Source organism: Leptonotus elevatus, chromosome 15 (assembly GCF_054856555.1).
Source record: "Leptonotus elevatus isolate MCC_2025b chromosome 15, RoL_Lele_1.0, whole genome shotgun sequence".
In the NCBI taxonomy this organism is placed as follows: domain Eukaryota; kingdom Metazoa; phylum Chordata; class Actinopteri; order Syngnathiformes; family Syngnathidae; genus Leptonotus; species Leptonotus elevatus.
In genome coordinates, this window is record NC_141253.1 from 3249162 (window position 1) to 3265144 (window position 15983).

General features: G+C 46.0%; 1 protein-coding gene across 2 annotated transcripts in view; it reads right to left on the reverse strand.

Annotated features, from left to right (window-relative positions):
- pik3r1 (phosphoinositide-3-kinase, regulatory subunit 1 (alpha)) overlaps positions 1–15645 on the reverse strand; it is a 24128-nt gene extending 8483 nt beyond the window's left edge. Inside the window, exons 1-7 of one of the 2 annotated variants that reach the window (XM_086096312.1) lie at positions 15390–15645; positions 13429–13999; positions 4560–4652; positions 4345–4419; positions 4106–4237; positions 2918–3119; positions 1449–1531 (exon numbers count right to left, since the gene is read on the reverse strand). In XM_086096312.1, coding sequence (XP_085952438.1) covers positions 1449–1531; positions 2918–3119; positions 4106–4237; positions 4345–4419; positions 4560–4652; positions 13429–13774 — 931 coding nt within the window. In that variant the 5' untranslated portion in view covers positions 13775–13999; positions 15390–15645. Of the gene's footprint in view, positions 1–1448; positions 1532–2917; positions 3120–4105; positions 4238–4344; positions 4420–4559; positions 4653–13428; positions 14000–15385 lie in introns of both variants that reach the window. The other variant, XM_086096313.1, reaches the window with a different exon arrangement.
- Between the last annotated feature and the right edge of the window lie 338 nt (positions 15646–15983).

The window sequence follows — 15983 nt, forward strand, 5'->3', positions numbered from 1 at the left end:
ACTTAAAAATGTACAATATGTGTGTGTGTGCCTAACACTTCCTGAGCACCTGAGTCGCTTTTTGCAAGCCCCCCCAACCATCTTTCACCAGACTTTTATCTAATTGAAGCGCTCTCATTCACAACATATGGCGTAGGCACGTTGGGTTCAATATTATTATTAGGCCCACAACCGATTAATTATGAATTAAATAACTATATAAACAGCATCTTGGTGAATTACTGAAGATGGGAAGACACTTTTTTTGGGGGGTCTCACAATGATCATAATTCTGGTATTCTCTGTCAAATTGCAAGTTGCAAAAGTGACATTGGGGGTTGAAATTTGAAAGCAAAAATCTCCAAAATGGGCCTACAACAAGATTAACAAAAATTTAAATAACTAAAATTGTAAAAAAAAATAATAAAAAACATTTTTATTTATGGAAAAAATACAAAAGGAAAATTGTATTTAAAAAATGATGACTAACTCAAAGCATCAATATCGTACGTTAATTTTCGGGGTTTATTTTAAAATCATTTCAATATTGCTGTACTAAACCTGCAAGTGAAAAAAGTAGCGGCTTATAGTGCAGAAATGACTCGTGATTGCCATGCCTGCCAAATTTCATATCAGCACGTGAAACCTGGCTTTGGGGGCTGAAATTTATATTGACATTTTTGGATGAAAATAGCCAAATTGTTCCAAAATGGCTGACCTTCTGTGTCTTCTAGGCATGAGAATAATTGAGACTTTCTTTGTGTGTCTAGTTCATGGTGCGAAAAATAGAACTGGCTTCGGGGGTGGAATTTTAAAAATAAAATATAAAAAAACATTCTGTTTTATGCCAAGTCATCAAACACCCAAAACTATAACAAAAACTACAATTTTGTGAAAATTCGAAGTTACCCATCTGTCAAGTCTACTTTTTTATATATTTAGCCGTGATTTGAAAACATCTCTTTATGTCCGTTTTGAACCCCGGACGTGTCCTAAATGGCAGCTTCCAAACCATAACGGCAGACTTCCTGTGCCTTTCGGGGCAAAGCGGTTTCAGCCCCGCGGATCGACACGTGCGCCGGCGGCGCTTTTAACAAGCGCTGCAAAAGCACCGTTTGTGCCATGCGACGCAACAGGCAGGAAACCAGACAGGAGGCCACCAGCGCGTCCGCCTTGCACGGCAACAGAACATTCGGCCTTTTATCATCGCGTTCCAGTTTCTATCTTGGCAACACGCGCACATGCGCGCGCGCGCGCGCACGCACCTAATGGCGCTTGGAAATCCCCTCCTTGTACAGACTTTGTTGATGCTATCAACTTGCGTTTTCGAGCTTTAATTAACCGTATCCTGGCCTACTTTTCACGCCGCCTGTTCTCTGTCGAGCGTTTGTGTCGCCGGGCCACATTTATTCCCTTCATCATAAAGTTCCGGCTTTTCAGACGCCACGCTCGGACGGACTCTCACGTACCCGGAGCTGCCTGACTTTCAGTCCATTCGCTGGCCACCAGAACCTCGATGATCCGGACGTGGACGTCCAGGCTGGGCTCGCAGCTGAAGAAGGAGAAAATGAAAAAGAGGAAGAAAAATATCAAAGATGGCGGCCATGTTTTAGCTGCTGTCGTGCTGGTTGGTGCTTAGCATCGTTTTGCTGCAGCCTACGGAAGGTTATTATGTCTCACTAGTGAGACAATTCTGGGCACCAGTTGGACTACTAGCATGCACTAGTAGAACAAATGTGTCTTACTAGTATTTTTTCCATTCCATTGTCGGACGCCAGTAGGATGACTTTGGACATCCACGCGTCATATCTGTTCTAAATGTACAATCAAATATTTAATATTTAAGTTTTTCATACTCTTGTTAACATAAAAGTGCGGCTGTATCTTTCAGTACATTGATTAAGAATTTTAAAGTAATCCATGAAGTTATTTGAGGTTGAAAAGAAATACTTAACAGTTAAAAGGAGCGGGAAACATTGAATCATAGATTTGTGTTGAGGTAATTTTACGCCGCTAGGTGCCATTAGTGTTTCATGTTGGACATTGGTGACGGGAACAGTACATTTTTCTTTGCAAATTCAAAGCGATTGTATTGTATACATCAGTTGCAATTAACATCCTAGTGAATGCTTTTTAACGCCATTTAAGGCCTTCATTTGAGCAAAGTCCATTTTTATTTTTATGGGCAAGTACCAGGCCTTATTTCATGGTACTGGTATTTGCCATGGTGCCTCTTGTAGCTGTGGTACGATTAGGAAGTAGAAATTAGAAGACGAGAAATTCGTCATTCATTTTATGCAATTTTAAGGGAAAATGCTATCTTGGAATATATAGAGCTTTCGTTAAACTCGTCTGTATTTCAATTTTATGTATCAAATGTATTTGTTGTCATAGTACTTAGTACTCCTTGACTACTCAAAAGTTGAGTACTTGTACTGGTACCGCTCTGAAAATAAAGTTATGTAGGGCTGTGCAATTAATCGAAATTCAATTACAATCTCAATTATTACACTCTACAATTACAAAATCAGCATAATCATAAAAAAAAAAGAAGATTATTAATACTAATTTTTGAGTTGCTTAAATGTATTCATTTGCAACTTTTTAAAATTTAAAAATAACTAATTTAACAAATTTTCATCCAAAAGGAACTTGCATAATTATAGTTATAGTATCGTTTTTTTTTTTACGTTGAAACATTTTGTTGTTTTGCGCCAAAAAATAAATGATCGTCCTACTGCAAGTTTTTGCCAACATTAATAAATATACTATATATATTTTTATAAATTCTTACATATTCCTATTTTTATAATTGGTCTTAATATTTTTAAATGTGTAAACATTTTCTTGTTTTTTGTAACAAAAAATGAATAATCGTGATTATCATTTGCCTTCCGCAGTAAACTATAGAAGCGTGTGCGTGCGTGACTCCGCCCACCTGGTGCTCTGCTGCCTGAAGAAAACCGGGCTGAAGATCTCGCCCAGCGCTCGGGCGCTCAACAGGTTCTTGGCGGAGCTTCGGCAGACGCGGGCCAAGTGGCGCAGCACGCACTGGAGGGCCAGCCAGTACTGGGGGGCCAGGCCCGGGCTGCCGGCGATGCCGCGCAGCTGTTGGGCACACTCGTCAGGATTGGACACCTCTGTGTGCGCAGGAGGCGCAAAACGAAACAAAACAAAACAAAACAGGACGTGAGAGCGAAAAGTGGAGGAATGGAACAAAAATGAGAGACACGACACGGTTGACGGAGAGTGCAGGGCGCGCCGGCGGCCGATTGGCTGCCAGCGAGTCGCCATGAACCACACGTATCGTGTTCGGGGCCACTTGGCGGCCTGTGAAGCGACACGGCTGATTTTGCACAGAAACAAAGCCGCGGGATTGGCTGTGGTCAGAATCGTTCGCTTGTTACAACAACTAAGACGCCACGGCAAATTTTAGACGGTGGACTGGAGAGAGCAAAGGCACTTTTTATGGCATTTGACAATTTTGTGCACAGGTTAATATTTGGGTGCCATTTTATAGCATTTTGGTGGCAAGGAAGTTTGTGGAAGTCAGTTGAGGAGTTTCATTTTGCTCGCCTAAAAGCATAGTTGACTAAGTAACTTAAAAAAAAAAGAAAATTGCAACGCGCCTGCTAAAGTTTGTGTTTTGTAACTAGAGTTGTCTTTGTTGACATTTTTGTGGCTTTCTCCTGTTTTCCAAAACCGTTTCTGCAGGTACCAGCTAATCTAATTGAGTGTCACAAATGTAGTGCTTTGGTGCCAAGGAATAATCGTGAAGCGAGTTGTGGGGTTCCATTTAGATACAATGAGTGCTTTGACACACCATTTACACAAAAGCAGCGTGTTGACATTTTGTGGGATCTTCAAGCAATTAAAACCTTTTGGGGGTGTCAATTAGTCGCGAAGAGCAAAGAAAAAGCGGCATAGTTGCAGAGTGCAATCATCGGTCAAATGAAAAGTCGTTTTGGAAAACGACAAAGGGCGCGGCGTTAATTATGCTATTGTTGTATAATTACAAGGTACTGGATCAACCTCAGCATTAATTTGTTTTAAGATGAGTGCGCTTTACAAAAAGTGCTGAAAATCGTATACGAACGACTTAACGGAAACAGGAACCGAATCTCACCTTTGGCGGTGTGCACCAACTGCGCGTACACGGCCGCCGGGACGATGGGCTGGGGGAGTTCCTGGAGGTACCGGCGCAGGCCGTCGCACAGGTCGGGGAGCTCCATCTGGTCCAGGTCCGCCGAGGACGGGTCTGCAAGCGCCAGACAGACACAGTGAGGCTTCAATCCGCAATGGAGGGACGCAGGCTGGGTCTAAGGGACCGGCGGAGAACGGGTATTGAAGTTGAACTCTACCCACCAGACTCAAAATATTGCCTGACTTCATTGCCGCCCCCTGCAGTAAAAGTCCGGTACAACGTGGGGTTCTCTAAACCTGAAAGTAAAAAAAAAAAAGTTGAAAAGAGAGAAGCGGGCGCTTTGTTCTTTGAGGCATCTATTTTCTGGCAGCTTGTTTACATAATTCTAATGAGCACACGACAGCGCAAAAAGCGCCCGCAGTCAAATCAAACACACCTTTTTTCTCGATGGCGTCGAGCAGACGGGCCAGGTGGGGCGGGGCCGTCTCGGGAAGGGAGAACTGCTCCGTCAGGTCCAGCAGCCACAAACCTGCCCGGAATTAAAAAAGTGAAGATTTGATAAGAAATAGGCAGGTGGCGAAAAGATAACTGCAGCTAAAAGCACGTTTGGTGGTTCGGGTGCGAGTCGGCCCAGCGCACTTGAGACTCACTGGCCACGCCCCTTCGAGTGGATAGCCAAGCATCTCATTATATGATTCAGAAAGGGACACATGCAAAAAGAAATACCTGATAGGCACTATCGATAATAATTTCCCGAGTCGATTCAAATTTGTTTTCGATTTTTTTTCCCGATTCAATTCGATCCAATATTGATTAATATACATATATTTATGGAAAATCAACTCTTCTTAAATATCAAGGACATGATAAAAACTCATGAACCAATAAACTTATATATTATGAAGTTTGTCATTTTCCCAAATTTTGATGCAAATATTTCCCCTAAAATAAAAGGGCTCCACATAAATCGGTTATCGGCGTCCTTGACTACTAATAATTCAAATCGGCCCAGAAAAAAACCCACGCCGGTCTATCTCTAGTTGACAGCTGCTGTGCTGAGAAAAAAAGACAAAGAAAAAGTCAGCCGAGTTCTGGAGTGCGGTGAAAAGCGACACGCAGGAAGCTGACAGGAAGTTGAAAAAAGTAGCGGCGGCTGCCCAGTGAAGTTTAAAAAAAAGGAGGAGGGGAAAAAAAGTGTGTATTTACAAGCGCGTGAGGCGCTCGGCAAATACATTCGCTGTGATGTGAGGTAAGCCAGGTCCGCACCCCCCCCCCCCCCCCTTAGAGCTTTAGCACCAGGTGTGCACATGAAAGCGCCGTGCTGAAAGGCTGGCCTGTCTCCGCGTCCCAAACTGGCCAACAAACTATGAATGCAAGTCTTTCTTAAAACCATATTTTGCTTTCAAAAATCATTTCCACCCCTCCTTTAAAAAAAATACATAAAAAAAAAAATCGGCCAATTAAACGCACGCACGTTCAATCGGGCAAATAATGAAGCACTTCATCCAAAGCCACTTCCTCTTTGGCCGCCATGTTGCGTGTGAACAAAAAAAAAAAAAAAAAAACTTTGTTGTGACCGCACTCAAGCGCTCGAAAGTGCACGTCGGCCTCAAGTGCTCATCTGGAAGACGTTAAGGTGACGGCGTTTTGTTTACTCTCAGAAACGGTGAACTTTGAGACGGAATGGCAAGAAGTTTCTCGAAATAGACACGCCATAGCACACCTTTTTTCTTTCTTTCTTTCTTTCTCGCTGAGCAGATATCCGACACGGATGTCATCTTTTTTTTCTCAGAAAGTCATTCGCCAGCTGGAGTTCTATTTGAATCACCTTTCCCCGTCGTAGTCGTAAAAAAAAAAATCAAATGACTGAGCTCGCCTTACTGGAGATAACGTTTCGGACAAAGCGAGGGCTTTGGCGCGCGGTGCCGCAGCCGCCGCCTTGTGTAAATCATTGACGTTGCCAGACGCGTCGCTGGTGGCTGCTCCAGGACGGAGCCGAGATTGAGTTTCTTCTTGGTACCGCGGTGACTTTCTGGCACAAGTTGCGACTGTCGAATATTTCCGACAAACGATCCCCGTGGATTCGTTGAATACAAAAAATTATTTTGCACGATTCAAAACTTGTCATTGCAATCCTCACATTCTACTGTTGTATCTGTGACTCTAAACGTGCACAACTTTTAACACGTTTAAAAGGCAGGACCTGGTGACTGACATGGGTGTCGGCGGATAACAACAAAAAAATTGCCATGTCGATTGTTGCAAAAGTGCGACCCACTTTAACTCATTTGATCCCAAAAACAATGAAATACATTCTATTTTAAATTATTTAAGTGTCCCAAAGACGTATTTATACGTTTTTATGTGTGTGTGTTTTTTAATGGCTAAGGTTTGAATCAATGAATCAACTAAACAATTATCAAATGAATAGCTAGTTCTTGGTAATGGATGGATTGTTTAGATATCTATTTCAATTTAAAATTGTCCAAATGCTCAGGATTTCAGCTTCGATTTTTGCCGTCTTTGTTTTGAACCAAAATCAAACTTTTACTTTGGAATTATTTTTTGGGCCTTATTTTCCTCCTGTTACGGACGGAGTAGTTGCTAAATTATAATTAATTTAAGTTTGCTCACTGTCAATTTGAAATCATGTCCTGTTTTCGAAAAAGGGACGGAAAGTTAAACGTTTTAATCAGATTTGACGATTCATCGAAAAAATAATCCATAAGATGAATCGATTCCTGAAACAATCGTTAATTGCAGCCTTAAAGTAACATTTCTTGTCCCTTTCATAATACTTTTGTGGGAACTTAGTTACTTTGTAGTAAAGTAAGAAAAAAATAATAAAAATCTGAACACGAATACATGCAACGGTTTTACGATCCGTACGTGACCCACTTCTGGGTCCCGACCCACCAGTTGAGAGCCACTCATTTTGTGAATCGCACACATTTTCCCTGTGACAACAGCAATTATTATTTTTTTTATTCTATTCTACCCACTCTCACGCCACAACGACACGGGTGACGGGCAGCGCGAAAGGGGCTTTCCATCGCAGGCACGCCGACCCAGACAGTCGGCAAGGTCAACACGTCTGCAGATAATTTTGGACCTTGAAGAAATGAGTCTAAACACGAGCTCCGCTAATGGAAGCCGTCACCGTGGAAAGCGGCTACAGAGGACGCGGGGGGCGCCCCCCGGACGGGTCCGCGCAGGCCCGAGCAGGTTGACGGACGGCGGGGCCGAGGACGGCCGTGCGCAGCCGCCGCCGCCGCGCGGTCCGCGCCATGTCTGAACCCGGCGAACTGCAGACTTGCGTGGGCAAGACTGGGCCGGACGCTAAAGATAGCGCGCGCTTGGGGTAAATATAGAGGAGCTGCTCAAGTGAGCAGCCATTTTGGGGTTATAATGTTTCTTCTCGTCTGGGGGGGGCGAGGCGGCGACGGCGGGTGCGCGGCAAAAGCGCACGTGCATATTTTGCGGAACATGCAACAGGGGAAAACGCTCGGCCGCGTTCCACACCCCGGCGACGCGGCGAGCGGAGGAAACAGCTCCCCCCGCAGGCCCAAGCGGGCCGCTGCCGGCGAGCGGGAGCCGGCCAATGAGAGGACTGTTGCCGGACGGCCTCGACCGTCTGCTCCCGCCGGGGTCCGCTCAGGTCGCGCGGAGCCGGCGCAAACATTTAAAGGGAACCTTCAGCATTTTCGCATTCCTGTCAGAGTGACTGGAGCGCTTCCAAAATGTGCCCTGTGGTTGTTTTATACAAAGTGTTCACAAACAAAACGCGGAGAAATAACCGCCACCAACCCCCCCCCCCCTCCCTCCCCCGCCCCACACACAACACACACGCCCTTGAGCTCTTGCAAACGCCGTGTCATGCGCTGGCCTGAACAAACAAACCATTTTCATGTCTTCTTCGGGGCCTCGACTCCACTTAACCCTTTTGAAGCCGCGCATAAAAGCGTCGTTGAGCAAATGGGAGGAACGGACGGACGGACGGACGGCGCAGCTCGCCAGCTGCATCGGGCTTCTGGTGAGGTTTTAGGGAGTTGCCGCGCTTTGAGCGTTACCAGATGTGCCGGCGTGCCGATAGGCTGTCCGTACATGCAGTATGGATACAGTACGTGGATGGACAACTGTTTTTATTCAAAAGCCTTGACATCCATCTCACCCGCATTTGCTCCCAAAAACGTATAAATACGTTCTATTTTCAATGTTTTAAGTGTCCCAAAGACGTATTTATACTTCTTTTTTTTTAATACTAGAGCATTTGATGCAGCCTCGCAACTGCAGAGAATGGTTGAGGAAATGGTAGTTATTGCAAAAACGGCCAGCAGGTGGCAGCAGAGTAAAAGAGGTCAACCAGGGCCATGTTGAAAAAAAAAAAAAGCTAATTTACCCACAGTTCTTTTGTGAATAATGATGAAACTTAGCTATATTCTAATGCTAATTGCTGCAAAACGGAAACTGATGGAAGAAGAGACTCTAATCTTTTTTTTCTGTAGGTTCCATGTTTTTATAGCAATAGAACACAATATTCTGTGGGCCTTGCAAAATCCAGTAAAACAGCCGGGCGCGAAGGGGGTTGCTTCAGTGAAAATGGCTGGGAGTGAATGAGTTAAGGTCCATGTACTGATTCAAAAATTCTATAATCAATAAAATGACTTACTGGTAGAACATTTAACAGTTTTGCAAGACTTTTCTCATTTCATATGTGTAGCAGAAAAATCGGCAAAAGTCAGTCGATTTTTTTTTGCCGATTGTTAAAATACAAAGAGCGTACAAGTACTTGGACCTTAAACGAGGCCATTGAATAAATGTTGAAATGCTTTTCCATATGCCGTTTGTGCGTTGTGTCTTTGAAAAGTACGACACTCCGGCTACCTGACGGCCAATGATGGACGTTGCCAGAGCAGTTACGTAAGGCTCCTCCCACCCCCTAAAAAGCCGCTCGCTGTCACCCTGTCCCGTTCGCACTTCTGGCCTCGGCCGGCCCGTCTGCGCGGCGCCTAATCCCGCTCTCAGACGCCGCCAAAGAAGCTTTGCTGGTTCCAGTCTCCCCGCCCCGTCCGCTGATAAGACGGACGGACGGATGGACGGACGGACGCGGCCCGCTCGGGCGTCTTTGTTCGCATATCGGCCCGACGGCTGCCGAGGCTCTTCGCCGTCGGCGCGTCGCACTTTGACCCCGCGGTCAAACAAGTCGGTCGGCGGGGACAGTTTGAGCAATGTTTGCCGACTCTGGTTTGCTTTTCCACTAAAGCGTATCAAGTTGCGGCCCAAGAGAGCAGTAAGAAAATCAATCAGTAACTCTCGGGTGACCAACTGGACTGCGCGCAAACAGGGAAAAGATATTTTGGTCTTTTCTGGAGGATCCCTCGGACAGCATGCGGGAGATTGATTTGGGAAACAGCACCGAGCGCTTTGGTTCAGCACGCGGTCAATCATAACAATAGATTTTTAGTTCGTAGGTGCCTTTGTACTAGGGGTGGGAATCTTTGAATGTCTCACGGTTCGATTCCGATTTTTAGGTGTGCGATTCGATTCAAAGCCGATTTTCGATTTGAGAATTTGTTTTTATTCAAAATGATTTGATTGGCAATGATTTTTGCTTCAATTCATAGATGTTCACGGAACCGTAATGATCTACTCCAGTCTGACTCGCTAATGCTAATTAGCGCACTACTCGCGGCACTTTTATTACTTAAAAAGAACGGCTCCACGCTGCAAAAAAGCAACTTTTATTGGAATAACTTTTTCCTTCCACTCTCGAATGTGGCTACAACTTATCAGACCGTGTGGAACCACACTGCCCCTAAGTGGCCAAATTGGGTACAACATGAACAGTGCTCCCAATAAAGGCACACACAAACAAAGGTAAGACAGTACAAAATAATTTAAATAAAATCGATTTGGGGACATTTCAAATCGATTCTGAATCGTACTAAATGAGAATCTATTGTGTGTGTGTGTGTGGGGGCAGGGGGGGGGCACACCCCTACTTTATACACTTTGTACAAAGTGCAACAATTGGCGCATTTTCAGTGGCTGCGTTCGGACTTATTTTATTGGCCAGTTTGCGTAGAACGACGCGGCTGACGTGCAGCATATCTCGAAAAATTCCAGGGCGGCCGGAACTGTACCGCTCGGTGGAAAAGCGTCCTCAGACAGGGACAAAGCAGGACCATTTCTCTTTAAAATTCAGTCAGCAAGGAGAACCCAAAAACATTTGTTTCTGAGGAATTATGCAAGAAATAATAAAATTTAAAAAAAGGCGGATCAAAACAGAAGCTCCTTGGCAGAGGTAATCAGGGGAGCAGTTTTGCAGGCTACCAATTCAGCATGCTGTTTATCGTTACAGCTAAATTGTTACAACGATGCCTCGCAGTCGCCCGAGCGTGCAGTCTGCCGCCAAAGAAGAACATTCCGGAGGCTCGCCACATCACACAGAGCGCCCCGTTACGCAAACGCTCCACCCGGCCAATCCGGCGGATTTAGTCATCTGGGGCTAAATCCTTCCCCGGCCGGTTAAAAGCTTTCCGACTCAAAGCAGAAAACGCCACAGCGGGACCGTCGGCGCCGAGGGTCGAGCGCAACCCCAACGCGAGATGCGGCCCGCGGCGCTTTATCTCAAACGTGCGTCGACGCGTTCCGCAGCGATAAGTCTCACTAAAATGGCCGCATTCCTCGGCCGATGCAAAGGCGCAATCCGGGCTGGGAATCGGACAAGAAGAATTTTGGTATCAAATTGAGAGGCTCGCTTCTGAGCCACACAACCACCCCCCCCCCCCTCCCAAAAAAAATTCTTGACAATAATATGTTCTAGTCTAAATATGGTATTCTGGTTCATATGAATACGAGTTAAGCAGCTGTTTATCAATATCTGGAGGCGGCCATTTTGCCACTCGCTGTCCAGTGAAAATGGCATCCCAGTTGCTCAGGTAGCAACCAATCACAGCTCGGCTTCAGAAAGCAGGTGACCAGTGATTGGTCGTTGCCTGAGCCAGAGTAACGTGTGATGTCATCGTCAGTCGACAGCAAGCAGCAAAATGGCCGCCCCCCCCCCCCTGTGATGGATAAAAGACGGCTGCATTTTGTGGCATAACTCATATTCCACAAGCGTAGTATTATGTAATAGCCAAACCTACATATGGACTTATTTATTTTTTACGCTTATGCCGTCCGTTGCTTGGGAGAGTAAAATTATCATGAATTAAAAGAAACTAATAAATACATAATTTTTGGGGGTCCCTAAACACTTCCAACAATAAATACGATGTATGAATTACATGCAGATCATTTTATTTCACTTTTATGTACAAAGCAATTGAATTGAATTATTATTCAAGTAATTTTGTGTGTGTGTATTTTTCTATATCTTAGTTCAGTGTTAAAATTCAAACTGTGCATAAAGTTCCAGTGGCTTACAAGATTACTAAATACTTGTAAGGAATAATAAAAGATGATTTTAAACCTATTTGTGCATTTTTTATTTTCAAAATAATGCACACTTAAGATTGTCATTAAACAATGTGCATTTCGTAATGCCATCAAACATTTTTCCGATTTGGCTGCGTTCTCTTCGTCCCAAGAGGGGCTCTTCGGTTTTTGACGGCTCTTCGGTTTTTGACGGAATCCTCTTTCAGCGGTGCTAACCCAATTTTGTAAAAAAAAGTCTAGTTTAATTACAGTACATTTTCGTATGTAAAAACACTTCGAGGCCATTTATAAAACAACAACCGTGCTCACCTGAGCATATCGGGCAGTTCCCCATAGGGGTGTGCTCACTTTTGTTGCCAGCGGTTTACACATTGGCTGTCGAAGGGCCAACGAATGTACACTATTTGCGTAGCGTTGCCCCATGAAACGGAAACGTGAGGCGCGCGCTCACTTCTGCGAGATTCTGCAAACACATTCGAAGCCCGTCTCCCGAACATTTTGCAACTGGCATGTCGGGTCGGCGCGAGCGGGCGGGCGGGGCCTCCTTCATTGTCTCGCGAGCGAGAGGGGCCTGGGAACAGGGAAGGACACTTTCATGTTTTTTTCGGGGGAATGAGGCGGAATGCTTTCTCGGCCTCTTCACATCTGCTGCACTCATGTAAGCTCCTGTGGCCTCCTTTTCCCAGCCTCAATCCTCCGCCGCCCCCGCCGGCAGTCCAACTGGAGGAGCTATCCAAACAGTAGAGGAGGAGATGAAGGAGCGGGGGGGGGGGGGGGGGGGGGGGGGGGTTGGAGCCGAGCAATAAATCACAAACACCCCCCCCCAAAAAAAAGCCAAGGGCCCCGTCGTCAAAGCCCCCTGAAACATGAAGGGTCCTCCCAAGGCCCTCGCCCCACTTCTGTGCTGATCCTCTGCGCACACATTAGCCTTTTAGCTCGCCCCCCCCCCCCCGAGGACAGTGAGACTTTTCTTCTCCCGGTGCTGCGTTTGCTACACCGCCACTCATGCGCGGTGCGGGTACTAAACGCCGCTCGCCCCGCCCGGACACTGCTGGCTGCTGCTGCTGCTGGCTGTAAAACCGCAGCAAAGAATTTCACAATCCGCAGGAAGCGAAGGGCCACCCTCGGCTCGTTGTGACCAACAGTCTCATTAGAGGCCCCTTGGACGCTCAACGTGTCATCTGACTTTTCACCAGTTTGCTCGATGTTAACTGCTAACTGGGCGTGCGTGCGTTAGAGATAGACAGATATGTTTTTTTTCCAGGGCCGATAGCGATTGTTAGTAGTCAAGGATGCCGATAACCGATATTTGGAGCCGGTATTCATTTTCGCTAAAAGGGAAAATATTGACATAAATTTAAAAAAAAAAAATTCAGCTCTAAAAAAAAAATAAAAAAGCATATGTTTATTGAACAATATTTAGGGTTCGTAAAAATATTGGAGTTAAAAAAAAATAATCTTAGTCAATAGACATCTTTGTTTTACAAATCTAACAAAAAGTTCAGGAATCTTCCAGAGGCAGTCTTCAAAAGTTAAATAAAAACATAATTAATAACTCCCTATAGTTTGTAAATAAAGTTTTTTTAAATTGCAAAATATCTTAAGTATTACAATTTTACTTATGTAGTTTTAATTTCAAACAAACACAGAAGGTCAAGAAAGTTCCCAGGGTCAAAAACATCTATGAAAATTTAAATAATGAGTTCCAAGATTTGTTCTTCCCTTGAACACTTTTTTTTTTAAATGGATTCCTTATAGGCCGTATGATTCTTCAAAATGGCCGATGCCGTCAAAACGCTGATGATCGGCGTCTACCCCCCGAGCGTGCGCGCATTGGTCGCATCCAACCGAACGGCGGGACTCACCTTGCTCCGAGTCGGAATCGACCTCGGCCCTGACGGCGGCCGGGGCGACGGGCAGCGGGCGCAGTGGGCGGGGCTTGGGCGTGGGCGGCGAGATGCGCTTCTTTCCGATGTACTCGACGTACGTGCCGGGGAAGTCGCCCTTCTCCTGCGTGGTCTCGTTGAAGCCGGGCAGCCAGCCGATCTCGTCGGGCCGCTGCTCCAGGCCGTCCGTGTAGCTCACCGACGCCAGGCCCACCAGCGCCCCTTTGCTCACCAGCAGCACGTCCCCCACGCGAAGGTCAATGTCCTCCTCGCGCTCCTTCTTGTAGTCGTACAGCGCTCGGTACTGGTAGCCTTCCGTGCTCATGGCGTCCGAAAGATTTGTCGCGTTTCCAAATGAAGAAGAAAAGAAGAGAAAAAAAAAAACCCCTCAAACTGCGATTATTTTTGGGGAGATGGGACACGTCTAGCTGGTCTTCATTCTTTCGCACTTGTCGTCTCGGTCGGGTGATTTGCGGCTGTGTCTGCGTGTCGCCTCCTCGCAGTGCGCACCCATCAGGGAAGAAGAAGGCTGCAGGCGAGCTATGCAGAGCTGCAGGATGACAAGCGGCTTTTAATATGCATGGCGAATGTATAAGAAGTATAAAAAAAAAAAAAAGTTTTTTTTCTGGGATCAGTCTCTCTGTGGACTGCCCCCCCCCCCCAAAAAAAAAACAAGCCACAAATTGACCGATTTTGGACAGGCCTTCATCAGTTGATTTAAGCTCAGCCGCACACGCACGTGTGTCTGCTTGGAGCGGAAACGGAAACGAGTCTGTCACTCACTCGCGAATCTTCGCAAACAAACAATCAAGAAGAGCGCAACTATGCAGCCTTTGCTCAGGGGTCCGTCTCCATGGAAACGAAGGCTGTGTCCGTTTGGACACTGCCAAAAGTTCCGTCATTTGGCCGAAAAATTCAGCTTTTAGGAGGACAAACCCCCTACGACTTTGGACACGATACGGCCTTAAAAGAGTTGTTCTTTGTGTCTAAATAAGATGATTAATGATACTGTCCCCCCAGTGGCCAAGGCGAGCACAACAGAGGGAGCAGTGCAATGACTTGAATTTCAGCTTTAAATCACATGTAGAAACTCCTTACCTTCTTGTTATTTGCTATTATCCATAGCTTAAAAAACGCAACCAAAAATGTTGTTGTGGGGGGGGGGGGCTATCCCAAATTTTTGGCACTTCCATATCAATAGGGAAAGACGACTAATGAGACAAGCGCTATGCATTCCCTGAATCTCAACGTACCCACTGTACGCCGGATCCTCACTATTCGTGGGGGATAGAGACGGTCCATGAAAAGCAAAAATCTACACAAAATCTATGCATATTACAAATACATTGCATTTTTAAACATTAAAATATATTGAAAACAAAATCCGCGAATGCCAAAGCGCGAGTATGCGGGGGTCCTCTGTCCCATAAAAAGTGTTGTGTTCATCCCCTAGCACATAAAGTGTCCATTTAGCAGCATACGGTCTAGCACCTCCTTGCTGACTCGGTCCCGTGACAGCTCGATGTATAGCGCCGTCAAAGTTATATAACTACCGTGGGGGGGGGCGAATATTACGACGTCGGTTGAATGCAGTGCGGCGTTAAAGCCGAGGCGGGGCACTTTGGACGTTTTTTTTGTCGCGGTTTTTGAGGAGTTAAAAGTGAAAATTAGACGGTGGCTGATGAAATGCTAACGGCTAGCAAGTTGGGGGTTAGGGAGGGGGAGGGGGGTCGTCCGCTGTAAAGGCTTACTAATGGGCTTACTTAAATGATTTAAAGTGCAACATTGAGGGGGGAAAGTCGACGTAAAAGTCGCTACCGTATTCAAGTATCATTTTAAATTCACGTTATCGAGCAGAAAGTATTTCAAAGTCGCGTCGAGTGGAGTTGATATACGTTAAGCAGCATGCGCATGCGCAGTGGCATCCACCACGTACCTACCGAGCCCGCATGAATCCTCCTCGCTTCCAAGTCGTTCTTTTCGTCCACTTTCTCGTCTCCTTTCCTCTTTTTGCTCCACTCCACGAAGTGTTTCAACGTTCCGAAGGCCCGCGCGGAGGACGTTCTAAGATTTCCCCCTGCTCGAGTTTGACGTGCTTTACGAATCGTAGGCGCAGCAGCAGCTGCACGTCGACGTTACGGCGCTGGCTGCTTCTGTGTCCCGGACAAACGTCGCCCTGTGCGGCCAAACTGCAAGGGAGGGCACAGGAGGGGACGGGAGAGGGGGCGTGCCGAAAGCGGAGGCAGCGCATTTGTCTCTCGCGCCTTGTCAATCACACTCCCGACCAATCGGCGCCGCGGCCCCGCCCCTTTGTTCTCAGTGTCCTGAACGCGTGCAACCCGAGCCGCCCGTGGAAGTTACGTAACGACGGCAAAGTCCTGCAAGGTTTTACGACGTGCTTCTCACTTTTACGCGCTATTTAATCGCGTGCGTGTATTCATAGTAACGTCATGTGAAAATGTGTTGCGTAATCGCAGCATACTTACTTGGTTCGGGTGTCAAAACATCAACAAAGGAATCTAATACTTGTGCAC